Source organism: Penicillium cinerascens (assembly GCF_028974065.1).
Source record: "Penicillium cinerascens strain IBT 15544 chromosome Unknown scaffold_4_segment0_segment0, whole genome shotgun sequence".
Taxonomy (NCBI): domain Eukaryota; kingdom Fungi; phylum Ascomycota; class Eurotiomycetes; order Eurotiales; family Aspergillaceae; genus Penicillium; species Penicillium cinerascens.
The window spans coordinates 1,893,588-1,918,154 of NW_026695297.1; the positions used below are offsets into that span (position 1 = coordinate 1,893,588).

General features: G+C 50.6%; 11 protein-coding genes across 11 annotated transcripts; 8 read left to right on the forward strand and 3 right to left on the reverse strand.

Moving 5' to 3' along the window:
- Positions 1-1,413: 1,413 nt before the first annotated feature.
- mirC (siderochrome-iron transporter MirC) lies at positions 1,414-3,483 on the forward strand (the record flags this gene model as incomplete). The annotated part of the gene is made up of 5 exons (XM_058455754.1): positions 1,414-1,628; positions 1,691-1,821; positions 1,882-2,622; positions 2,673-3,334; positions 3,391-3,483. 5 exons carry the CDS (start codon positions 1,414-1,416, stop codon positions 3,481-3,483), a joined length of 1,842 nt encoding a protein of 613 aa, XP_058305742.1.
- A 1,842-nt stretch (positions 3,484-5,325) lies between these two features.
- On the forward strand, positions 5,326-6,176 carry cdc42 (Rho family GTPase CDC42; the record flags this gene model as incomplete). The annotated part of the gene is made up of 4 exons (XM_058455755.1): positions 5,326-5,345; positions 5,408-5,527; positions 5,639-6,017; positions 6,114-6,176. The coding sequence occupies 4 exons, from the start codon at positions 5,326-5,328 to the stop codon at positions 6,174-6,176; spliced, it is 582 nt and encodes a 193-aa protein (XP_058305743.1).
- A 1,166-nt stretch (positions 6,177-7,342) lies between these two features.
- On the reverse strand, positions 7,343-8,649 carry N7498_008694 (agmatinase; the record flags this gene model as incomplete). The annotated part of the gene is made up of 2 exons (XM_058455756.1): positions 7,343-8,467; positions 8,518-8,649. 2 exons carry the CDS (start codon positions 8,647-8,649, stop codon positions 7,343-7,345), a joined length of 1,257 nt encoding a protein of 418 aa, XP_058305744.1.
- A 273-nt stretch (positions 8,650-8,922) lies between these two features.
- Positions 8,923-10,849, forward strand: N7498_008695 (putative beta-ketoacyl synthase (Cem1); the record flags this gene model as incomplete). Its single annotated transcript, XM_058455757.1, has 8 exons — positions 8,923-8,974; positions 9,302-9,468; positions 9,527-9,634; positions 9,683-9,754; positions 9,807-9,893; positions 9,940-10,206; positions 10,262-10,630; positions 10,685-10,849. 8 exons carry the CDS (start codon positions 8,923-8,925, stop codon positions 10,847-10,849), a joined length of 1,287 nt encoding a protein of 428 aa, XP_058305745.1.
- A 375-nt stretch (positions 10,850-11,224) lies between these two features.
- Positions 11,225-12,623, forward strand: N7498_008696 (deubiquitination module subunit SGF73; the record flags this gene model as incomplete). Its single annotated transcript, XM_058455758.1, has 4 exons — positions 11,225-11,252; positions 11,365-11,478; positions 11,540-12,169; positions 12,226-12,623. The coding sequence occupies 4 exons, from the start codon at positions 11,225-11,227 to the stop codon at positions 12,621-12,623; spliced, it is 1,170 nt and encodes a 389-aa protein (XP_058305746.1).
- Positions 12,624-13,369: 746 nt separating this feature from the next.
- N7498_008697 (mRNA guanylyltransferase) lies at positions 13,370-14,596 on the forward strand (the record flags this gene model as incomplete). The annotated part of the gene is made up of 1 exon (XM_058455759.1): positions 13,370-14,596. The coding sequence occupies one exon, from the start codon at positions 13,370-13,372 to the stop codon at positions 14,594-14,596; it is 1,227 nt and encodes a 408-aa protein (XP_058305747.1).
- A 426-nt stretch (positions 14,597-15,022) lies between these two features.
- N7498_008698 (uncharacterized protein) lies at positions 15,023-15,448 on the forward strand (the record flags this gene model as incomplete). Its single annotated transcript, XM_058455760.1, has 1 exon — positions 15,023-15,448. The coding sequence occupies one exon, from the start codon at positions 15,023-15,025 to the stop codon at positions 15,446-15,448; it is 426 nt and encodes a 141-aa protein (XP_058305748.1).
- An 846-nt stretch (positions 15,449-16,294) lies between these two features.
- N7498_008699 (uncharacterized protein) lies at positions 16,295-17,467 on the reverse strand (the record flags this gene model as incomplete). Its single annotated transcript, XM_058455761.1, has 2 exons — positions 16,295-17,069; positions 17,133-17,467. The coding sequence occupies 2 exons, from the start codon at positions 17,465-17,467 to the stop codon at positions 16,295-16,297; spliced, it is 1,110 nt and encodes a 369-aa protein (XP_058305749.1).
- Positions 17,468-17,941: 474 nt separating this feature from the next.
- On the forward strand, positions 17,942-18,883 carry N7498_008700 (fungal transcriptional regulatory protein; the record flags this gene model as incomplete). Its single annotated transcript, XM_058455762.1, has 2 exons — positions 17,942-18,127; positions 18,188-18,883. The coding sequence occupies 2 exons, from the start codon at positions 17,942-17,944 to the stop codon at positions 18,881-18,883; spliced, it is 882 nt and encodes a 293-aa protein (XP_058305750.1).
- Positions 18,884-20,274: 1,391 nt separating this feature from the next.
- N7498_008701 (uncharacterized protein) lies at positions 20,275-22,118 on the forward strand (the record flags this gene model as incomplete). Its single annotated transcript, XM_058455763.1, has 4 exons — positions 20,275-20,460; positions 20,540-20,615; positions 20,666-20,976; positions 21,030-22,118. The coding sequence occupies 4 exons, from the start codon at positions 20,275-20,277 to the stop codon at positions 22,116-22,118; spliced, it is 1,662 nt and encodes a 553-aa protein (XP_058305751.1).
- A 215-nt stretch (positions 22,119-22,333) lies between these two features.
- N7498_008702 (Adenosine kinase) lies at positions 22,334-23,813 on the reverse strand (the record flags this gene model as incomplete). The annotated part of the gene is made up of 8 exons (XM_058455764.1): positions 22,334-22,370; positions 22,424-22,537; positions 22,614-22,804; positions 22,876-23,013; positions 23,077-23,418; positions 23,493-23,646; positions 23,702-23,717; positions 23,777-23,813. The coding sequence occupies 8 exons, from the start codon at positions 23,811-23,813 to the stop codon at positions 22,334-22,336; spliced, it is 1,029 nt and encodes a 342-aa protein (XP_058305752.1).
- Between the last annotated feature and the right edge of the window lie 754 nt (positions 23,814-24,567).

The following is a 24,567-nucleotide window of genomic DNA, read 5'->3' on the forward strand; positions in this document are numbered from 1 at the left end:
AACTGACCCTAGTCGTACATGGGGTCAGCTCAGCTGCAGTACTGTACTCCAGCCCCAGAGTACGCGCCACAGTCCTAGCATCTACAGTACACCTCTGGAAGAAGTGTAAACCCAGGTCCACCGAGCAAATGCCCGATTTGCAAATTCAAGTCCCACGTGCCCTCGAACTCGGACTTTGCGCCGTAACACGCGGACAGCATGGCGGGGAACGGAATTGCAGTATTCTAGATGGTGTCATAGCTAGGTAACTACCGGGGTAGTCGCCTGTCCGTCTCTCTCCCGGTGGCCGTTACGAGGCATACCACTCGGACTATAGGGTATTTACCACTCGGGCATCGGGTGAAACAATCAATGGACGCCCCACCGACAAAGACCAAGGATGACGATTCAGCGACCCAACCCACCAAACAAGGCTCTTCCCAGTATCTTATCGATCAATCATATCTGATTGTTTGGCCAGGAGAATCCGGATTACGTGTCAGGCCACTTCTTGACGCGAGGCCCGGCCTTCCGTATCTGTCCTTAGGATCCCCTGTCCGCGTCCGTGCCTGACAGCTTTGTCTCCACTTTCCGACTCTGACTTTTGACTGCTCAGGTGAGGAACCTGATTCTTGCACTTGTCTTCTCTTCCAGCTGAACTAGTCTAGGTGCAGCCAGCCGGAATGTTGAGGCCCGCAGTCCCCAAATCGCGCCTTGCAACTCGTCTCTACCCGCAATAATCCCCCCATCGACGTGCATAAGTGCGACCGACGATCAGGCTCGGTTCGCTCTTCATGCCGGTATCGCCTGACTTTCCGACTCGGCATTTTTTCTTTTTCCACCTGGAGCCGCGTACTCTCCTCTCCATACAGTAGTGGTCATAGTGGCCAAAGTGGCCCCCCACCGACGGATCTACCCTTGCGCTGCCTGGCCGCGATCCTGCTACTTATAGCATAGCCATTTTCATGCTGGATTCTCGATTACCGCGCTTGCCTCGGATTTTTCTTCCTTTCTTCCTCACCTTTCTGCGCCCCTTCTTTTCTTCTTCTTCTTTTTCATTTCCCCTGATCGTCCCGCAGATTTGCTGACGTATCTTCTTGCTTTTTCTTGTCGCGCGGTCAACCTGACTGGCTCAGTCGGCCCAAGGGACCCTCTCCCCTCTTGGAAAGGTGCCCAAGCGGTGTTGAATCAAGCAGAATTCCATCCCCTTTTATGTGATACGCCCGCCGCTTGTCACGCTGATGTTGCATGAATTATTTTTTTGTTTTCTGTTGACGACTCATTTGTCCGTCGTTTTCCCCTTCTATCCGGATCGCGATCGCCGCTCCTCCTGTGATTTCCTACCTGTCTGAGTCTCTCCCGACGTATGGACACTCTATCCATCCTCCGTGTTATACTTCCTCGGTGTGCTCTCTGATCCCTTCTGTTGCGGAGATGCCTCTTATCGACTCCCGCTCTGGCCCGTCGTACGGTACAATCGAGCACGACAACATGGACGCCGAGAGGGACCAATTGTTGGCGGAGGACTATGACACGCACGGCGAGCCTAGCGGCGTTTCGACTCCCGACGAGACGCAGGAAGGTGTTCTTAAAATCGAGGCCATTAATATGACATGGACAGCTCGATCCTTAATTGTCGCCTACGTCGGGTTCGTGTGCCTTGCAGCGTCCCTGTCCCTTAATAATCACACCCCGCTAATTTGGCGCAAAGTATATTCCTCATGGCATTCTGCACGTCTCTAGAAGGCCAGACAGTGATGTCCTTGTCGGCATATGCTACTAGTGCCTTCAGCAAACACTCGTTGATCTCGACGGTCCTCGTCGTCCAGAATGTAGTCAATGGTAAGGGCCACCTGTCATGGCGCCAGGCCAATAGAGTGTACCCCGCTAATACTATCGCAGCTGTTATCAAACCGCCCATGGCCAAGGTCGCTGATGTTTTTGGTCGTTTTGAAGCCTTTTGTCTCAGCATTTTGATCTACGCCCTGGGATATGTGCAAATGGCAGCTTCCACCAATGTGCAAACTTACGCCTCTGCCCAAATCTTTTATTCAGCCGGCTCGACCGGCTTGCAGATCCTCCAGCAGGTGTTCATCGCCGACAGCAGTGACCTGTTAAACCGTGCATTCTTGGCATTGCTGCCCGAGTTCCCGTTCTTGGTTACTGTCTGGATCGGGCCGACTATTGCAGGGGCGGTGCTCAAAGCATCTTCATGGCGATGGGGTTATGGCATGTGGGCGATCATCTTGCCCGCGGCTTTCCTGCCTCTGGCGCTCACTCTACTTTTCAACCAGCGCAAGGCTCGAAGACTGCATTTGATCAAGGAGTCCAGGCATAGGCGGAGAAAAACTAACTTCGTTGGCTTTGTTAAACGGACCTGGTACGATCTTGATGTCGGCGGTTTGACACTGCTCTCTGCCGCTGTCACTTTGCTCTTGGTGCCGTTGACCCTGGCGGCCAACGCCAACGGTGGTTGGAAAAACAAGAGTATCATTGCGATGATCATTCTTGGTGTTCTATGTCTGTGCATCTTGCCATTCTGGGAATCTTCGAAGAAACTGGCCCCCAAGCCCTTGCTCTCATTGCATCTCCTCAAGCAACGAACTGCTCTCGCGGGGTGTGCATTGGCATTCTGGTATTTTAGTATGTTTTCCGATCCCTTCGGACTGATCGTCGATACTAACTGCCTTTAGTGGCGTTCTACTTCTCCGTCCAACCCTACCTTTACTCCTACCTGCAGGTCGTCCAGGGATACGACGTAGCCACCGCCGGCCGCGTCACTCAAACCTTCGCATTTACATCCACCATCGCCGCATTCAGCGTCTCCCTTCTGATTAAATATACCCGCCGCTACCGAATTTTCGTGACAATCGGCTGTGTTATCTACATGACCGGTCTGGCTCTGATGCTTTTATACCGTGGCGAAGGCGCCTCTCACCTGCAAGTGCTAGGCACTCAGGTCATAATCGGCTGTGGTGGTGGCCTGCTCAACGTTCCGGTCCAATTGGGTGTGCAAGCCTCCGCAAGCCACCAGGAAGTGGCCGCCGCCACCGCGATGTTCCTGACCTCCATGGAAATGGGTGGCGCCGTCGGCGCAGCCATCTCCGGAGCTGTATGGTCCCACCAGATCCCGAAGAAGCTGCTCCAGTATCTACCGGAAGAAACCAAGTCTGAAGCCGGCGAGATCTTCGGCAAGCTTACCAAAGCCCTGTCTTACGAGTTCGGCTCCCCGACTCGCACGGCCATCAACCGCGCCTACCAGGAGACCATGAACAGGCTCCTGATACTCGCCATCATCGTGACCTTACCACTCATCCCACTCAGTCTCGCAATGGTAGACTACAAACTCGACAAGGTGAGCACAATCCCATGCATCTAACCCCCTTCTACATAAAACTAACAAGAAAAAAGATGATTCCCGGGTGTCACGACGACAGTTCCGAAGAACCAACACCTCCTCCCCTGGAAGACCCCGACTCCAACACCCACCACAAGCGAATCTAGGACACCCATGCGCATGAAAGTAACGACTGTACGAACCGATTATATGTCACATTTTGCGTTGCATTCCAAAATTCCAGGCGTTCTGATTTCTTCATTCGTACCATATCCCTGTCCATGAAATAGCTCGATCTTCACATCTATTTGATGGGGTCTGGTTGACACCCCCTCTGCATTTGGCGTTGAAATATGTAGAATGATTCGAGCTTGCGGCCCTATAGACAGACGGCAATGAAATTCGGATTCACTTTAGAGATTGGGTGTTCGGGGACGTGTTTGGGATGTTATCGAATGTAGGCACGCCTACCCAGCTGACATTTGACATCCTTCTGGGATAAAACCCGACTGGGTCCATTTATAAACTTCGTATTGAATTATTATTGCAACGCGGCGTGCTGCAGTCCATCGGTTCCTGGCAGATAGCTCTGACGGAAAAATAGCCAAATACTGATCCAAAGGCCGACTTTCTTTCAACCATCATAGCTTGTAATATATATCCCCAGATATCAGCGTCCTTGTTGGATCCATTGGATGGTTATTCTCCCCTATCGCCATTTCAATGAATCTTAGCAATCGTAGTTGCCAAGGCCGGGTCCTAGATTCAAGGCGATGATCTTGACTCGAGGCGGCTTTGATACATCCACTCGCCCACGGCTCGTTCTCACCTGGACAGTCGGTGTCCAAAGTACCATCTCATCACGCGAACACCCACATTTCATGATGACTAGCAACCGAACTATCCAAGCCCAGCCCCATACCCCTGCAGTACCCGAGCACAAGCCTACACTGTACGAGCTGCAGACCCTGTGGCCCCTGAAATGGCCCGAGGCCCCCGCCCCATCTAAGCTCCGCCCCCAGGACAAGCGAACAGCTCGGGGCGATAGGTAATCTGCGCATGTACCTGCATATCTTATGCAGAAATAGCAAGCCTCACCTTTCGGGTAATCCTAGGTTCAGCACGTGCCAAGAATTGGGGGCGCAATCTGGCGCGGATGGACCTTGGATTCTTGGTTTTAGGCTACTGAGGTAGCTCGTATGGGTAACATCGGGGAAAGATAGAAGGGTCGCGCTTGTGAGGGGATGAAACAAGGGGCAGGCGAGAGTGGTCCTTGGCTTGACCCGCTCGTTACGGGATGAAGGGGGAAGGGTCGGGGTGTGGCTTTTTTAGAGATCGGCTGAGGGGAAATCGTGCATATAGGGGTGCGAAAAGGGGGCAAGCCGTTGGAGTCGAGGGCTGCTTATGGGTCATTCCGCGGCGTTGGCGATTAGCTATAGCTGGGTCATGAAAGGTACGGTGCCTTTTGAGGCGATCGCGGTGTTTTATGTTTTATGCTATTTGTATTCACGGTACAGCTAGGTAATCCGTAGTTCGTAGTCCGTACTTGAATGGAAATTTACTTAATGGTGCGACGTGTGAGTTATGAAGGTTCCCAAATATGAATATCCAGCAACTGTCAGTCCAATTTGTGGATCACAGCGCTTAGCCGACGCTGTTCACATCGAGGCCTTCTTTGATGCGCCTTGCCGTGGACTTTGAGCTTGTCACGGAGATATGTGCTGTGAATTTATTCTGGAGTTAAACACGATGAAATCAATCAAATCAATGAGTTAGCGTGTGGACATACAAAAGCCAGGAGTAAAAAATAATAATAGCCCGTGCTCCGTATCCGACGAGACTAACAAGCGGCCGTCTAGACTCCATACTCTGCGGGTTGCCCCATTCAATCCAGACCACAGCTCTGCCTCCCTTTTTGTTCTCCCACACTCACAACTTTCTTTCCCGCCCCCCCTCTCCCTCTCAACTCCCTCCATCTCGATTCATCCTCATTTCTGCTGCTGCTCAGAATGGTTGTTGCTACTATCAAGTACGCGCCTTTCCCTCTCCTTGCCGAGCCCCCCCTCTCTGGGACTAACCCCGATCTTCTAGGTGTGTCGTGGTGGGGGACGGTGCTGTAGGAAAGACCTGCCTGCTCATCTCCTATACAACCAACAAGTTCCCTTCGGAATATGTGCCCACCGTCTTTGACAACTACGCGGTGACTGTGATGTAAGTGACGCCGATTCCTTTCCCCTCACGCCCGCAAACCTCGAGTCTGAAAAGAGCCTCCCCCAAAATCCACACCCACAAAGCAAATCGCCTCTAACTTTGTTTTCACAGGATCGGTGATGAACCCTATACCCTTGGCCTCTTCGATACCGCCGGTCAGGAAGATTACGATCGCCTGCGCCCGCTGTCGTACCCCCAGACCGACGTCTTCTTGGTCTGCTTTTCCGTCACCTCACCCGCCTCGTTCGAGAACGTCCGCGAAAAATGGTTCCCCGAAGTGCACCACCACTGCCCCGGTGTCCCCTGCCTTATTGTCGGCACCCAAACCGATTTGCGCGATGACCCCAACGTCCGTGAGAAGCTGTCCCGCCAGAAGATGCAGCCCATCCGCAAGGAAGACGGTGACCGCATGGCCAAGGAGCTCGGTGCCGTCAAGTACGTCGAGTGCTCTGCTCTGACACAGTACAAGCTGAAGGATGTCTTTGACGAGGTATGAGATGTCCCATTTTTTGCGCTTTTAGCGGGCGCTCTGAGAGGGGGTTGCGACTCCGTCTCCTTTTCTACACCGCTAACTCGCCTTGCACAGGCCATTGTCGCCGCCCTCGAGCCGGCGCCTAAGAAGAAGTCCAGTCGCTGTCGCTTGCTGTAAACCTTTTTTTCTGGACATTTTTACAGGTGGGTTTCCTTTTGCGCGGTGGATCCCCGTGGGATTTTCTGGTTGACACGAAATGTCCGACAGATACGACGGAATGAACCTGTTTTGCTTTGTGCTGTTTTGGGAGGGCAAACTATCTGGCCGACCGGCTTACTGGGATATTCATATGCAGCGGTGAAAGCGGGATCTTTGTTATGAGCTAGCGTTGCTATCTGAATCGTTTCGACCAACTTCGCGTTTCTAACGGCTCGATTTGCCTCGTGTGCTCGATCACTCTCCCTCGGTCTGCGCAATATCCCAGTTTCAGCTTTTCCGACTGGTTTGCTTCTCCTGCCCCTCCTCTTCTCTTTCTATTCTTTTTTGGCTTCGTCCTGCTGCGCCCATCTGTCGCCCACCCGAACTGCGAATTCTCGACCATTTTTGCTCCCCTCCATCCCCATACCCCCGATGTCCGATCCCCGAATTCTCTCCTTCACGACAGCGACCGCGAGTTTCGACCCTTCTCCACCCCTCCTGTCTCCGACATGCCTGACAACCCGCCACCCGAATCCCCTCTTCGTATTCCCTCCGTTCCCTGCTTTCAACCTTTCTCTCGTCTCTCTCGGCGTTGGACGTCAGGGCGTCGTGTTTTTGACTGGCCATTGATTGCCGTTGTTTCTCTCCCCTTTCTCTTCTCATTCTCGGCCTCGCACCTTCGGATCTCTCGAGTTTGCTGTACCCGTTCCCTGAGACCCAACTCTATCTTTGCATGCGTATTATTGCCATCTTCACGGATTTCTTCCTTCTAAGCATTTCTGTTTTCTTTGCCGGTCTCTCTCTCTTCTCGTGCAGCTTTATCCGAGTGCAAGACCATGAACCTTAGAACGCTGCAGACAGAGGTCTTCAATTCACATGTTCTATGACCATCTCGTTTTCATCGTAGACGGGATCATAATGAGCTGCTGGACTGGACCTGGACTTTGATAATCGATAATCAGCAAGGGCCTTGGATCAGTTAATTTTTATATCACCTCGAACGCGCCTGTAATTCGGGTGTTGGGATCGCTACTTAAATCATGAAGCAATTTTTGTGTCATATGGCATTTCATTCATTCTCTTCTCTACAATCGTGTGTCTCGTATATACTACAATCTCCAAGCATCAAGCCTCAAGCCTCAAGCTTAGAGTTCATCCTTGGCAACCTTGTCCTCAGCCTCAGCCTCAGCCTCACCAACAACAGCACTGTCCATAAGGTGACCGTACCACCCGCCAAGATCCTCATCAACACCAGCCTTAACCATGCTAGTAATAATCTCAAATGCAACCTGCGCCGCGGCCAGAGCAGTAGTCTCACCCTTGTTATCATAAGCAGGGCTAACCTCCACAATATCCGCGCCAACAAGATTCAACTTCTCAAGTCCACGCAGAATGCGAATGAACTCACGCGTAGTCCAACCACCCGGCTCAGGCGTGCCAGTACCGGGCGCAGTCGAAGGATCCAACACATCGATATCAACAGAAAGATAAACAGGCTGCTCGGGATCAAGACCAGTACGCTGGATAATAGTATCAACCACACCCATCGGACCAAGATCATCGATATCATCAGCATGGATCCGAATAAAGCCCTGCTCAGGTCCGGGGTTCGTATAATCTCCCGCATCAACACCGGTAAGTCTCGTGCGCAGACCCGCATGCGCAGAGGTAGCGTTACAGATCAGTCCCTCCCGACTAGCCTTGTGGAAGAAACTGCCGTGGTTAAACTGGGTCTGCTCGCTCTGCCAATACGCGGAGTAGCGCACGGGGTTCCACGTATCGAGATGCGCATCGAAGTGCAGCACCGTAATCGGCTTCTGGTAAATCTTATGCAGAGCACGCAGCGCAGGCAGCGCAACGCTGTGGTCGCCACCGAGAGTAACAAGCTTGGGGTGTCCAGAGCCGATGGTATTCTCGCCCTTGGGCGCCTTGTTCACCGTCTTGCGGGAGCCGAGCTCCAGGAAGGCTTCGTACATCTGGCGCTCGGCCAGCCCGTTGTCGAAGGGCGTGATGGGGATGTCGCCGCAGTCGGTGATCTTGGCCCAGGACTTGTATGGGTTGATTCCCGCGCGGGTGTTGTAACTTGTTCCTGCCATTTGGCGAGCGGACGCGGCGCGGATGGCGCGCGGACCGAAGCGGGCGCCGGGTCTGTAGCTGACGGCTGTGTCGAAGGGTGCGCCGATCACGGCGATGTCATAGTTCTCAGTGGGCTCGATGAGACACTTGACGGGCTTGAGGTGGGCGAAGCTGGCGATGCCGGTGAAGGACCACTAGATTCATTAGAGTGTATTCGACGGGTTAAGAATGCATTGGAGCGTACCTCCTGATCCCACTTCTTCAGCAGCTCCTCGCGCTCATGCTCGGGGACGACTTCGGCGTCGCCGTGGTGAGCACAGGATGCCGCGCTGCCGGCGAGCGCCAGCAGGCTCACGAGAGACTTCCAGGCGGGCATGACTCAAGGTTTGAATGTGTATAGCAAAGAGAAGAGAATAGGTAGAACCAGGGAATATATATGGCCATTTTCTTCTCCGCTGGACTTCCTAATCAGCACTATCTTATCAATGCATGTAAAGGGAAAGACGAGCAGATTCGGCCCCGCCAAACCTCCGCCCGAGCCATCCGTGGTCCTAAGTCGTGCAGACCTTCCCTTCTTGGACCCTTTCTTTTTACATTCCTTTATACTCTTTCTACTACCTTTTATCTACTGCCTTATTGAAGCTATGCCATGCGTCGTGTCGTCGTGACGGGTTTAGGCGCGGTTACGCCGCTGGGTGTTGGTGAGTTGTTACCCCCTGTTATTCCTCTTCTATGCCCCTGGTCGGATATATGCCCTCAACACCCCGATGCCAGTGCAAGACTCGCACTCGATCCGTTACCCACCATAAGATCCTCACCCCGGACTTCGGCATGGGAGCTCGACGCGCAGAAAAAACTTGCGGCGGCGTCCCCACATCCGCCACCGAATGGGGAAAGTCTTAACAGCCAATGACGGCATATCTACCGGGGAACAACACCGAGCTTCGCTCAAAACAGAAGGGCCATGAGAAAGCTGCTGTACTATACTCGGCAAGGGAGGGACTAACTGTTTCTGGTGTGATGCGCAGGTATTCGTCGCACTTGGAGCCGCTTGTTGGAGGGTCATTGCGGCATTATTAATGTGAATCATCGCGATGCGAGGTTCAAGGACCAACCGTGTCAGATTGCGGCTGTCGTGCCGAAGGGGAGTAGGGATGAGGGTGGCTGGATGGCTTCGGAGTGGCTGAGTCGTGGGGTAAGTCACTCACTGTGGGAAGTATGGTCGTTGGATGTGCACTGATGTGGGGTTGTAGGAGGGGCGCAAGATGGCTACGTTTGCGCAATATGCGATGGCTGCAACGGAAGAGGCTTTGGGGGATGCGGGATGGAAGCCTGAGCCTTTTGAGCAGAGGGAAGCTACGGTATTATATCTGATTACTTTGCTGTCGAAATGTTACTGACATGTATAGGGTGTCTGTCTCGGCTCTGGGATCGGGAACTTTGAGGAGATCTATGACACTGTTGTCGCGTATGAGAAAGGCGTACGTGATGCATCTATCATTATGGCATTGCAAATGCTAAATATTCGAATAGGGCTACAAAAAAGTGAACCCGCTGTTTGTACCCAAGTTGCTCATCAACCTGGGCGCTGGCCACATCTCTATGAAATATGGATTCATGGTATGTTTCTTGCATCGCGAAGATTGACCATGGCTCACTCGTTCAGGGACCGAACCACGCAGCAACGACTGCTTGCACGACTGGCGCCCACTCCATCGGCGATGCAGCCCGCTTCATTGCATGTGGTGACGCCGATGTGATGGTTGCCGGCGGCGCTGAATCTTGTATCCACCCACTGGCTATCGGCGGCTTTGCTCGAGCCCGCAGTCTTGCCACCGACTTCAACGATAGCCCAGAGAAGGCGTCGCGGCCATTTGATGCTGACCGCCGCGGGTTCGTCGTCGGTGAAGGTGCGGCAGTAATCATTCTCGAGGTACCCGCTCAACTACTTTGCAATCTTGCTCGAAGTACTAACGCATGAGATGCAGGAATTGGAGCATGCTCGCGCTAGAGGCGCAAACATCTACGCTGAGCTCAGGGGATACGGCTGCTCCAGCGATGCACACCACATGACAGCCCCCAAAGAAAACGGCGAGGGTGCCTATATGGCAATGAAAAAGGCGCTGAAACAAGCCCAGTTGCCCCCTTCAGCCGTCGACTATGTCAACGCACATGCAACTTCAACTATTGTTGGCGATTCGGCTGAAAATGCCGCTATCAAGTCCCTCCTTTTAGGCCCGGATGGCAAGCAGAAGGCAGCAGATGTCAACGTGAGCAGCACCAAGGGTGCTGTCGGACACCTTCTCGGCGGTGCCGGCGCCGTGGAGGCTGTTTTTAGTATTCTTGCTATCCAAAATGTGAGTGGTTTCGTGAGTTACAAGGGGATTTGATATACTGACAGACCTTATCAGGGTGTTATGCCGCCTACTATTAATTTGAATCGCTTGGCGGATGGCTTCGACTGCAATTATGCGCCACATCATGCGCAAAAGCGGCAGATCAATGTTGCCTTGACGAATAGTTTCGGATTTGGAGGGACGAATAGCTCGTTATGCTTTGCGAAGCTTGAAAAGTGAATATCTTGTACCATACTACACCGTTTTGAGCGCTAGCTTGTTCAATATCTCGATGCATAATAGTGCGCTGCCACATTTTTTTTTAAATTTTGCAAATTAAATAGAATCCCGATTCGTGCTTATAAGCAAAACATACCTTCTATGTGAATTCCACTGTAAACCTTTGTACAATTTAAAGATGTTGTCCGTTGTTGTGTTGCTTACAGTGAACCGGGGCGCACGTGACCCTATCCAAATGCGGAGCCCCAGCCCGACGTCGATTTCGGAGTCCAATGTGAACACACCCTATCTGATCCACTTTGGCGCGATCAAATCCCTATTGATAGTGCCAGTGAGCGTATCTCAGTCTCAGGGCCTCTCCACCTTGCGCTCACCATGGCGACGAACGGCAACTCCGGTCGAGGTAAGCGCCACCCGATTCCTCGAGCGCGACACAAGAAACCGTGCTGGGATGTAACACCGGCGGACGAGAGGCCTACACTGGACAAAAAGCTGATTTTTCGGTCGCGTAACAGGATCGGGTAGCCTGGTCGGTGCATCGGGCTACAAATTTACTGATAAGGATACTAAGCCGGGGAAGATGAAGGTTAAGAAGACGTCCAAGGTGTCGGCGAAGAAGAAGGCGGATGGTATGTTCCTGCCAATGGCATTATTTCACTCGGGCGGTACTTACCTTTTATCTGTTGACAGATTCCAAGGACGGTGTCCTCGATACTTCGCCCACTTCCTCACCTCTGCCGAAGCTGGATGACAAGATCGCCGCGTCGTTTCCAACTGGTAAACCGCACCAGGAGGACCTGCTGGAAACCGTCATCTGTAAGCATTGCAAGCGACCTGTGCTGAAATCCACTGCGCCGGAGCACATCCGCGGCTGTCTGAAGGCGAAGCAAGAGAAAGCGCGCAAGAAGAAGGAGGCACGCGACGCAGCCAATCGAGCGAAAGCTGGCGACGACGACGACGTTCGCGAAAAGGCGGATATCGGTGATGACGTGATGACGGGCCAGAAGAGCGCAAAGAAGAGCGCTGTCAAGGCTACCGAGGACAACAAGAAGGGCAAGAAGCGCAAGGCCGACGAGGACGACAAGGAGCCTAAGAAAAAGAAAAAGAAGGATGAGCCCAAGGCCAAGTCAACCAAAGCTAAGGGTCCTGTGGATGTTGAGAAGCAGTGCGGCGTTACATTGCCCAATGGTGCCCAATGTGCTCGCTCTTTGACTTGCAAGAGTCATTCCATGGGTGCTAAGCGTGCGGTGCCTGGCCGGTCTCTACCCTATGATATGCTGCTCCAACAGTACCAAAAGAAGAACCAGGCTCGTCAGCAAAGTACGATTTTCCCCGAGATCATTCACTGCGGACACGCTGCTAACCTTTTCCTACAGAGGCTGCTATCGATGCCAATGCACCGCTGCAAGAGGATATTGAAGTCAGCGGCCCAGTCGATTCAGATGAAGAGCGTGACACAGTCATGGCTGCTATCGCGCGCTCCAACCCAAAGCCTTTGGCCGAACACACCCTGATCACCTCCAAATCCAAGTACCGCTACGTACGGATCAAGGAACAGATGCTACACGCCATGGGCGGACGAGCAGGCGGCGGGCTCTTCTCAACAGAAGACAGCCAACCTCTGTTCGGAGGGAGTATCTTTCAAGCCTTCGATCCCAACGTGGACGCATCCTCATCCCCAATGCTCCCAGGCACAGACTCCGGGGATGTCGACGGGTCCAGGAAAACCCCAGTACACGGCACACGCAAAACACCCGTGGCAGTGGCCTCGTGAGCTGCTTGCAATTGATGACGATTTAACGACTCTTTTCGGGAGCTTGGTGCCTCGCTTCTCTTCGCTTGGATCTTCTTTAAGGTGCACTGGATGCCGTTGCTGGAGTTTGAGGGCGCAGGACCCGATGCATACACTTTTGCTTGTCCTGATTTTTATGAGAAGGGCTTGGAACAGGCTGGTTCTGTTTTCTTTCGGTGATGATATGATACCCCGGCTGGTGATATGTTTCACTCAATGTCTATTTTGCAATGGAATTTCGTCCGTGTATTTTCTTCCTGTAGTTATGTAGCTCAGTGTGTACTCTAAGGGTTGGCTCAATATACTCAACTTCCATGGTTCCAAGGTATAGTCAACCGCCTCAAGTACCTGGGGCAACTGGCATGTCACGTGATAATAATATCAGGTGTCAAGGCAGTCAGGCAGTCAGGCAGTCAGGCAGCAGCACATCTATCTCTCGACTCCGCCGATCGTTGTCTCTGAGACCCTCAACCATGTCGCAAGCCTGATCTAACTGCTCAGTCGAGCTCTTCTCACTTTGAAATTACCTTAGAGCTGAAGACAGCTTATAGACCATTGCGTGGGCATGCGCCCTTCGCCTTCGCCTTCAATTCGCGTCGACCTCTCCAAGTCCAGTCCTGCTCCCACCCTGATTCTCCCAGCGCCCCTCGAGGCAGTCTCCGATTTCTAGATACCAGTTCACGATATCCCCACGGCCCTCTCCAAGTATTCTTCTTCAATCTCCCGCAATGAGTCACTCCGTTCCCGACCTCGACGCTATAGGCATCAAAGCCGAGTACGACCTAGCAGACCAGTTCCGTCGCGAAGTAGCTGCCCTCCTCGGCCGCAACAATCTCAATTTTCCCGGCGCACAACCAGTCAGCTTCTCCTCGAAACATCTGACCGAGCTGCAAAAGGAGGACTACTATGTGTGCGAGAAGACGGACGGTATCCGGTGCCTGATGTACTTTGCGCGCGGGGACCCGGAGTCCGAAAACCCCGAAATTCACTACTTGATCGATCGGAAGAACGAATATCGCTTCGTACCGGGGCTGCATTTCCCTCTGCCCGATGACGACACGTTCCAATCGTTCCACGTCGATACCTTGGTGGACGGCGAGCTGGTCAACGACACCTACCCGGACGGCACGCAGCAGCTTAAGTTCCTTGTCTTCGACTGTCTAGTGCTAGACGGACAGAGCCTGATGCACCGTACACTCGACAAGCGACTCGCCTATTTCAAAGTGAAGGTGCTAGAGCCATACAGGGCGATGTATCGCAAGTTCCCTGAAGAAAAGGCGCACCGACCCTTCGTTGTCGAGGACAAGTCAACGCAGTTCAGTTACGGCATCGAGATGATGTTCCGCGAGATTATCCCCAAAGTAAAAAAGATCCACGGAAATGACGGCCTTATCTTCACCTGCCGCAGCACGCCCTACCGCATCGGCACAGACGAACACATTCTCAAATGGAAGCCTCCGTCTGAGAACACAGTCGACTTCCGCATGCGCCTTGAGTTCCCCGTCCTGGAGCCTGACACAGATGATGAGGCAGAGGGCATCTCCGCGCCTTATCCAGACTACGACGCCATCCCTATCTGCCATTTATTCGTTATGCTTAATGCAGGCGAGTATCGCCATTTCGGCGAGATGCACATCACCCCGGCAGAATGGGAGAGTCTCAAAGCTCTGCGAGTCCCGCTCGATGATTCCATCGTTGAATGTTCCAAAGACGAACAAGGCCACTGGCGCTACCACCGTCTCCGTGATGACAAAATGGACGCGAACCACATCTCTACCGTCGAGAAGGTTCTCGAGAGTATCGAGGATCGCGTTACAGAAGATGACCTTATCCGCATTGCTCCCGCTATCAAAAATGCCTGGAAGAAGCGCCAGGCTATGGGATCCGGCGAGGGCAAGCCGCGCGGTATGTCGTCAACGAACGGGAACGGTGTCAAGCGGAAATTTGAGGAGTAATGAAAGATATATACTTCATTTCTGAGCTTCCTGTCTTGTTATGCTTCATTTGCGCGGCGCTCGGCGTTTTGCTTTCTATGGGTTTAAGCATGAAAAGAACCTGGCGTGACTCCAGAATTGGATATGAAGACGGTATTGATGGCCCGTGTCTTTGGATTTGAATTTAGTTGAATTGTGCTACCCGGTTATAGCCCTGGGTTTAGTATCTAGGACTTAGGAAGTATCCAAGATATATGTATTTTATGCCCCATTTGTTATATGAATCCTTGGTAGGTTATCGTGACAAGCATGTCCCATTAAGCCTTACGTCGACCCCCCTCTCGAACCTGCATCAAAAGATTTTAGATGTGAGCTAGATTTTCCATGATTCGCATCTACTATCCTCGCGAACCGCATGATCGAGAGTAAATCCACAGCCGCATTCGAATGAGCATGGATTCCATCACCATGAAACAACTTGGTAGCATCCTTACCAATATGCTCCAGCAAGTCCGGCTCTCTACCAGGATGGTGACCCACAAATTCCTCAACGTCATGAACAACAACACCATTAATGAGCAAGCGCCGACCATTCTTAACACGTACTGTGAACTTTTCCAAGCTCAACACCGGAAGTTCATCAACCGGAATACCCCAAGAAATCCTCTGACGCTGGAGTTCCAATCGTCGTTGAATTTTCTGGAATTGACCCTTTTGAATCTTATTCACCAGAAACCGCTTCAAGTCCGTAGCAAGACCCATCTTCTCACAGAGCCAGATGACCCACTTCGTTGGGTCCCATTGAAACCACCTGATTCCATTGGGATAGTCAACCGGGGCCTCATGGTGGAAGTTATGATATCTTCTCCCTAAGTGATAAGCACAACAAACCAGAAATTCCTCGGTGAATGCCGGCTTGCAAAAGGCTGATCTCCAACCCAATGAGCAAGAGAGTTGACGCAATACGTCTCTTGTTGGATCAAGAATACCCGGATGCAACTGGCCCATATGAATCCTCCGGGAAGTCATCATAGATGAATCCGCAGAACAGCGTGGGAAAATATAAACGGTCAGAACGAGCAGTGTTCCGTAGTGTTTACGCTGCCACATAACTGTAGGATCGTTCAAGAGATCTTGCAAGTCCACTCGGCCTGTATGCTCTGGTCTCCGTCTGGTCACGGCCCATCCATAATGGGAAGAGAAGATACTTTTATAAGCAGAGTATGGCTCTCTGTCGGTACAGTATAGCGATGGTGTGCTCTGTGGTCCCTGCCCCAGGTTCTGATAGAGGCTTGTCCTGCGGTGATCGCGAGGACGATCCTTCAGGAAGGTCTTCGCGGAATAGGCTCGGTGAGCCCATAGGCGATGGTACCCTATGTCTCTTATTAGTATATGGCCCGATATAAAATTGCAAACCTCAGCTTCACCTGCAGTGATACTTATCCCAGAGCATGTCGCATACAAGGTGGTGAAAATGGCGGTAGGAGGGTGCAGTGGTACCTATAGACTGCCGGTTTGGAGCGGTAGCGGCGTGAAACGCTGGGTAACGATTGACTCTGAATTCTTGAAAGGATTTCGGTATCGCGACGATGCAACCTCGTAACCAGGCTTCGTCACCCATTACCCATTACATTAACTTCGGAGTTTCCATAATCAAAATTCGTTTGCTTTGGTGGAAATCCTTTAACTTGAAAGACTGCCTTGCGCATGATTTGTCTATTATGCGTTCTTCTTGGCCTCCTCGGCGAATATAAGCTCATCCCGTTCCCATACCAATCTAACTGCTGCCGCTGCGGGCCCGACAATTGCGGTGAGTAGAAATGCTTTCAAACAAAGGTGAGTCAAACGGGCTGTGTTCATAATTCTTGCCTGGGCAACATGGTGCAACTTTATTGCCCAGATCAGAAATCCAGCAGATCCAATCAAATAGTCCCATACCAAGAAGATACGTGTGCCCTCAGCCATTGTTTGGACTTCCATTGAGGACCAAGGCAATGGAAGTCCAAGCATATTGGCTGGATGAAAAACATCTCTAAGGCCCTCGGGAAATAGGATTGGAACAACCCAAGCAGCAAGAGAGACAACCTCTGCAACGATGTGCGGTCCTGCTCCAAGGAGAAATGCGCTTCCGTAAACCCAGCGCAAGCTGTTGAGAGAGGCGCGATGGTTGTGATCAAGGTACGGAGACAAGGCAAATGAGAGTACGGGAGTCAGAATGGAAACATAGATGGGCCACGGTTGCCAGAGGGCGATAAACATTTGCTTCGACTCCACAGAGACCAATGTCGGTGCCGGCAGAATCATCAACAGTGAAGGCACCAGGTAACCGATCGTCATTGCGACGGGGAGAGCCGTCAGAACAGCGCGTGGAACACGGATATTGTCTGCGTCGGGTCTTTCTGCCGTGATCGAGTGGCCTAGTTGCAGGGCGGAAATGAGTGGTGTTGCAAATGCGAAGGTCAACAACTGGCCCAGGAGCCCAAGAATAATTGGACTGCGTCCAAGGTAGCCTTGTTAGCGCTGGCTCCAACGTGAAACTAGTCCAACCAGAACCTACTAAGCAACCACTGTGCCAATATTGCCGCTTCTCCAAGATTCCAACACGGTCAGAATCCACGAGGCACCAAATGTGCCGGAAAACAAGACTGCATGCAGTAGCAATCCGGGACTGTGCCCATCGACAGCGGGATAGAAAAATGTTGTGAACACACTCAAGAGCTGGTCAACAGGCTCAATTCCGGTATAAAGGGTGCTCAACTTTTCGCCATGCTGTAGCTTGCCGAAAGTGATAGCTCTTTCATTTAGCTTGAGAGTACCATTGGTGTAACTGAGATACCAGATAGCGTATAGCGAGAATGCGGTTAAGGAGAAAAGGATGTATCGCACAGTCATGTTCTCGAATTCGAAGGGTTGAAAAATAACATGGGTGTCTATGACTGAGTGCGGTATTTCCGGTGTTTATGTTTGAGAATGACCTGGAGGCCGACTTGCAGACCAAAAGGACCAGCTTCGGGCGACGATCACTCACTCAACCAAGGATAGCGCAGTGTGGAGCCTCAAGACTAGTCCGGGAAAGCTTTTTCCAGGGACACCTGCATCCTGTATACTCAATCTGGAGATACTAAGCAAGATTGCGGCGGAAACCCACGCTGGGAAGTACTAATCCCACAACTCGTGGGGTCTCTGGGAGCTTGGAAGGCCGAAAGTTTAATCATCCCTCGGTTCGCGATGATCAATGTTCCATGATAACATAATCAAATAAATCGCTCTTTGTGCTTCATATGCATCCTCGGTCTAACCTGCTTTGTAAACGTAGTGTCGGGATCATAAGCTGACCTGCCCACTACCTATCCGCATTGTTTTCAAATGCCCGTCTCTTGTGTCACAAAACAAGTAAATATGCTTCATCAAAAAAGGATGCGGGATTCTCAGAAAGTCCTCATTCCTTTGAGTATTGTGATGATCTTCTCAGGAATCATGGCTTTTACTGGTGCTCCGAGTAGTATCTGGGGACCGAATTCGCCAATATTTACCACAACAAGACATCATTCGGTAGGTCAAAAGAACCATATTGGATAGATCTCATCAAAACCTCGTTGCTAACATCTCTAGACTGGAGAGCATATTTTGAGTTGGCGCATCAAGACCGCGCCTCTGTGGGTTTATCAAGGCCTGCATGCCCTTCCCGCTCTCATATGGTGTCTCCTCATGCCTCTACAGCACGTCGATAGATTCCGTCGGCACTGGCCCGCATTTCATCGAAACAATGGCTACATTGTGCTGTGCGGCTTCTTAGTGTTGAGCATCACTGGATACTGGATGCTCAATAAGAAGGTGGCACATACACATGACGACATATGGCACATCCATAACTTCTCTGGCCTCATACCCCTTGGCTGGCCAACTTTCGAGCTGACACTGTTGGCCCTGGAACCCTTGTATATTTACACCCTGCTCCGGACAGTCCAAACGGCAAGGGCGAGGAATTTCAACACGCACGGAACATGGGCCGTTCTACATACGATGGTTGCCTATACTATTGCTGTGGAACGTGTCAGTCTGTTGATCTCGTATGTCTTGGGGTTAGCACTGAATTTCTTCCCGAAAAAGGAAGTATACAATTTCTTCCGCTTAGAAGATACTCTTGATGCCAAAGCAACGGCTGAAATGGATCTGCTGGCACTGATGAACTTGGTGGCATTTGCCCTTGTTGTTTGTTGGGGTATACAGGAATGGCGCAAAACGGGATCATCAGTGAAGACAACAGAATTCAGCCCTGCTCTGAAAGACAGGGCCAAGCAGAGCTGATCAACTCCTGGTTGGACTTTCCTCTCAGCGCATTTCGCGGATACAACCTCGTGCGTCATTCAGCCTCTCACCGCCGACGGCCTGGGCTTGGCAGGGATGAACCCTGAACAAGCCTTCAGAATAGAACAGTTGACAACTTCACGCAGCTCAACTTCACGCAGCTAGAAACTTTAAATGTGCGATGCATTCGTCTGGGGTAACGATTGACGTGGCTGCAGCACCGCAAGCATTTGCAAATCGAGCGGAGGAATCGAGACGTCGTTGCATATGACGGGAGTCTCTCGGAACTATCGGTATTTCGGAGGGATTTACCCGCGTATACAACGTTGTCATCTTCGCTGAAGCTCGCACCCTGCCAAATGTGCTGGAGCATCAAGAATGAGAGCGAAACAATCAAAGATGTATTCGTAATAGGTTTTGCATACGTACACGTATGCATCGGCCATCGTATCATTACCATTAATTATGGCCCCTGAAATAGTCGACTGGCACGTTTACCGCCTCCCATGGCAAAATTTCAAGGAGGCATGTAGCTGCAAACCAAAACGAGACTTGTCCTCTAAAGATGCTATATCGCGAAATCTTTTCCTAATCAAAATATATAAAGGCACATTTTATAGCAGGGCTTCACCCGTCTAGGCGAAGAATATTTAGGTGGGTGAACTGCCGCCTAAAGCCGCCCGAACCCGACCAAAGGCCGACTGCGTAAAGCTGCGACCCGCCCACGACCGAACGGTGGGCGCTAGGTGAGCATCGCTATAGTCTCGCTGTTGTATGTTTTTATTTCGAGAATATTTCCCTCGGCTGTCCCGAGTTAATAGATCCAACGCCCTGCAAGGCCAGCGGTGTGCAATATAGTTTTTTTGTTGGATGTGAAGGCTGATGATATGATCTATAATATTAAAGAAGGTGCGCCAGACTATTGGTGGAACTGATTCAAGTTTTGTGGCTAGGGAACCGTAGACTATATCTTCAAGCGAGAGAGGGATTTAATCACAAATTTTGACAAAATGGTGCTTTGCGGCAAATTCTCCGGTTCTAGAGCACATTAATTGCGTGTTTCTCATTAGAATGGAAAAGTCTACTCGGCACTTCAAAGTAAGTGGCTTTGTTTCTAGGGAACCGGTAATCCGACCCCCCCTAGTAATCCTCCACTAGGGGGGGGGGGGGGTCGGATTACCGGATCCCTGTTTCTATCATATCTTCGCAAGCAAGGGACCATACAGAGCTAGTCACAATTTCAAAACATAAGCTACATACGCACCAAATCAATAATCATGCGAAGCTACAGGAGAAAAAATCAAACTCCTCACAACCGTTTTCCCCCTTAAGTCTCGTCGCGCCTTAGATCCGATTTCCCCGTTTTGTGAGAGCGGATGAAAGTCAACAAAATGGAGGATTCAACCGCGCAAGATTGGCACGAACGCGACAACAAAAATGGAGTTGTCAGTGAAGAGAGTATTGGGAGTGAAATCAAGTTCTCCATTTCAAAACAGGATGTTTTAATTCTCCTCGCGATGGCCAGCTTGAGCTTGATGGCCGCGCTGGATGGGACATCTATTTCTGTGGCTTTGCCGGTATCGCACCCTAGCGCTTTCTTCTTCAAATTCTGTTTATTTAAAGATGCTACAGACAGCTAACTTGACGGCAATTTAGACCATGGCCCATGATTTAGGTGGCAGCGCAATCGAAGCATTTTGGACGGGAACCTCATTCACACTTTGTTCCGCAGGTGCGTGAGTCGACTGGTACGAGAAACCGGACCATCTAACCACCGTACAGTCTTTCAACCAGTATTCTCGTCATTATCCGACTTGTTCGGTCGGAAACCATTGATTGTTGTCGCGATAGCATGGTTTACCATTGGAGCAATTGTGGCTGGGGTCTCCACTAACTTCACGCATATGCTCATCGGTCGGTCGCTCCAGGGAATCGGAGGTGGTGGGATTATCACCCTCACTGCGATAATCATCGCCGACATTGTGCCTCTCAGTCATAGGGCAAAATACTTTGGAATGCTCAGCGCGATATGGAGTTTAGGAACAGTGATAGGGCCCGTCATTGGGGGTTGCTTTGCAGAGAACGTCACATGGGTATGAAGCTTTCCTTTCACTTGGCAACCGTTGGATTAACAGTTCATTTCTAGCGCTGGATCTTCTATATCAATTTTCCCTTCATTGGAATCGGGGCGGTCTTGGTTGCTTGGTCGTCCAGCTTTCGGGCCGGAAAGGGCTCTTTCGCTAAACAAGTGCGAAAGATTGATTTCGTTGGAATCGCCCTGTTCATTCCAAGCTCTGCTTCATTCTTGATACCGCTGACTTGGGGAGGTGTCTTATATCCCTGGGATTCGTGGCACACATTGGCCCCATTGATCATCGGAGTAATCGGATTCTGTGTATTCGCGATCTACGAATGTAAATTCGCGTTGCAACCAATGATACCACCGGCAATCTTTCACAACCGAACAGCCCTCATATCCTTCGCAGGTTATGCGGCCGTCGGCCTACTCGTCTGGTGCACTCTATATTTCCTTCCGCTCTACTACGAAGCCGTGAAGGGATTCAAGCCCATAATGACCGGAATTGCTCTTTTCCCCGAGACATTCACCGTCGCGCCGAGCGGAGTAATTGTCGGGCTTCTCATCAGTCGAACGGGTCAGTACTACTGGGCCGTCTGTACCGGATGGTGCATTTCGACCATTGGAATGGGCTTGCTGTGTCTATTGGATGCAAACAGCGGAACCTTGACCTGGATTTTCTTGAATCTCGTGCCGGGCATTGGTATCGGAATGGTCCTTCCCTCTGTCGCACTAGCAGTGCAGGCATCGGCAACGTCTAAAAACCTAGCGATTGCTGTCGCCACATCGACTTCATTCCGAGGCTTTGGACAGTCCATCGGCGTGGCGATCGGTGGCGTCATATTTCAAAATCGAATGAAGAGCAATCTACTGCAATACCCTCGCCTACGGTCGTTGGCAGATAAATACAGCGGTGATGCGGCGAGCGCGGTGGAGTTGATCAGAGCAATGACTGATGGCCAGGTTAAGGAGGATCTGAAGCAGGCTTATGCTGATAGTTTGAAGATTGTGTGGGCGTTTTGCTGTGGTGTTTCGGGACTGGTATTTTTCATCAGTCTCTTCACCGAGACTTATGATTTGAATCGCATCCTTGTTACAAAACAGGGCACTGAGATAGAGGAGATATGTGAGCGGGAGAATGAGGTTGTTGATAATTGATGATTGCGGTTTTACTACTAGAAATGATTCGCACCTTGGTCTTCAAAAATCTAGAATCAGCTTGCACTAATGGGGTTCTAGCATTATCAGAAGACAATTGCGAAAATAAACATGAGAAACAGTTGTTGAAACCCGCAGTACGCTTCACTGTCAATGAATAATTTCTGCCTTGTTAAACTGGACAGTTAATAGCCGAGGAATTTGCGTGAAGTATTTTATGCCGTGGCGTAGGACTCCTTTGGAAGCGGATAGCTATAATTTTCAGTCAAGGCAAACGTAATCATGGATGGGTCTTTTCCACTTACTTCGGGCCCATTTGTTTTATTCCTAGGTGCGCTAGCCAGTGTCCCATGTTGACAGAGGTTTCGAGCCATTTTTGTAACATAATACCGGCTAGAAGTCCTCCTGCGAAAGCATCACTGGACAGATAGTAATTATATTAGCCTTATGATGTTCCCAAATGGGGTTACTCGTTCAAAAACCAGTGTCGCTCACCCAGCACCGGTCGTGTCAATGATTTCTTCTGCAGATATCTTGCGGACAGGGATCTCCTTATATCCTGGAGTTCCAGATACCGCAATGACCGTGGGGGAATAACCTTGGGTAATCAATACGACCCGAGGTCTTTGAATATTTGCCTTTGGTAGGTTTGCGAGATGCTCGGCGATCGCAGGAATAGACTCGGACTTTCTTCACGTTAGTTCCGTGAAAAAGACCTCATTTTCAAATAATATTTTAATAGATGGCGAGCTATTACCTCTATTCCATGTGATCGTGCCCATGCCAGGGCTTCACTCTCGTTGCCCACAATGTAATCCCAAAATGGCTCAGTCTTGTCAAGGGCATCTTTGAATGCAGCTGGAATGAAGGGTGCAGATAGCGACATAACGAAAATCTATTGAAACTACTGGTCAGCACGTTGGGAATAGCTAAGAAGAGACAGAAAAGTGAGCGATACTTTGTTTTTAGCAGCGGCCTCTTTCGCCAGGGCCAAAGCCGCTTCGGGACAGACGGTTAGATGATATCCACCGACAAAATAGATCTGCGCCGACTGAACGATCTTCCATATATCGGGCCGTTGCAAATGTTCCAATTTGTAGTGATTAGCGGCACCTAAATCGGTGCAGAGGCTTCTGTTTTTGTCTGTGATAACAACGCCACATCGACCTGTTGGGCGTGTCCCATCGACGAGGTATTCCGTGCGAACCCCTGCTTTTTGGCACGACTCTCGCAAGGTTTCAGCATAACTGTCATTACCGACGCAACCGATGTAGACGACACTGTCGGGTGGAAGCATATACTAGGAAAATTTTCAGTCATTTTCAAGGAGGCAAAGAAAAAGAAGGCGAAGAAGTTAAAAAAATGTCGCCATACTTGTGAGCCTCTTGCTGTGTTCTGAGCACCACCGCCTGCGGTCGTTTCCGCCGACCAGTTATCAATCAGGTCATCAAAGAGACCCCCGTGGGACTCTGTGGCGAGAATTGCATTGTTGGCTTTTAACCCATACTTATCAAGAAGCTCCAGGGTCCTTTTATGCTGTTAGAAGAAGAATTAGACCGCAGTCGCGTCGGCAACAGTCATACCCGAAGGCCTGAACATCTAATGAACGTGTTATTACAGCCGATAAGTATAAACTGAAAATAAGATGTCTTACTTACCAAGTAAAGGATTTTCCAAACACAGGATTTTTGGCATCCTGTTTCTGTCGAGGAGTGAAAAGTGAAAAAGAGGGGAAATGGAAAAGAGGGGAAGTGGCATTCTGAGGGTTAGCATGCACCTATTTTTCACATGTATATAATGTAAGTCTGTGGCCGACTCTTTTTCCAGACATAGTGAAGATGATTGCTCAGCATGCCTCCGACATTAAGGTCAAGTCCCCAACAGCAAAACCGGAGCTCTTCTTTTGCCATGGATAGCCCAGATCCAATGGAATTTGAAATTCTCACCCGTCAAGTGGAAACTCCACTCTTGAAAGTCTCGCCGTTTGAGGTGTTTCGATACTATACTGCTATTGAATACTCGATAATTAGCATCAGTACCGTTGGCGCTTTGGCTGCCGGATCGACACGTATTATGCCAAGCGTAAGTTCAACAAAGCCCATTATGGTCTTTTTTCTATGGATCTGGGGACAGGAAGTTTGCTGACTTACATTCCAGATAGTCTTCAGTCAGCTTGCCAAATACGTTCTCGAAAATAGAAAATGGCACCTTTGAACAGAACACAGCGAGTACAACAATCTGGAATAATGCCTTGTTTTTTGTCTACATTGCAATCGGAGCGTTCGCTTACCACTGTATCTCACGATTTGGATTTATTTGGACGGGTGAAAGTGTCACTCATCGAATCCAGAATGCCTATCTCGAATCTCTCCTACGAAAAAACGTGGCATTCTTTGAAGCAAAGGGCTCTGGTGAGCTTTTGACACAATTTACTGCCGACGCCAAAAAA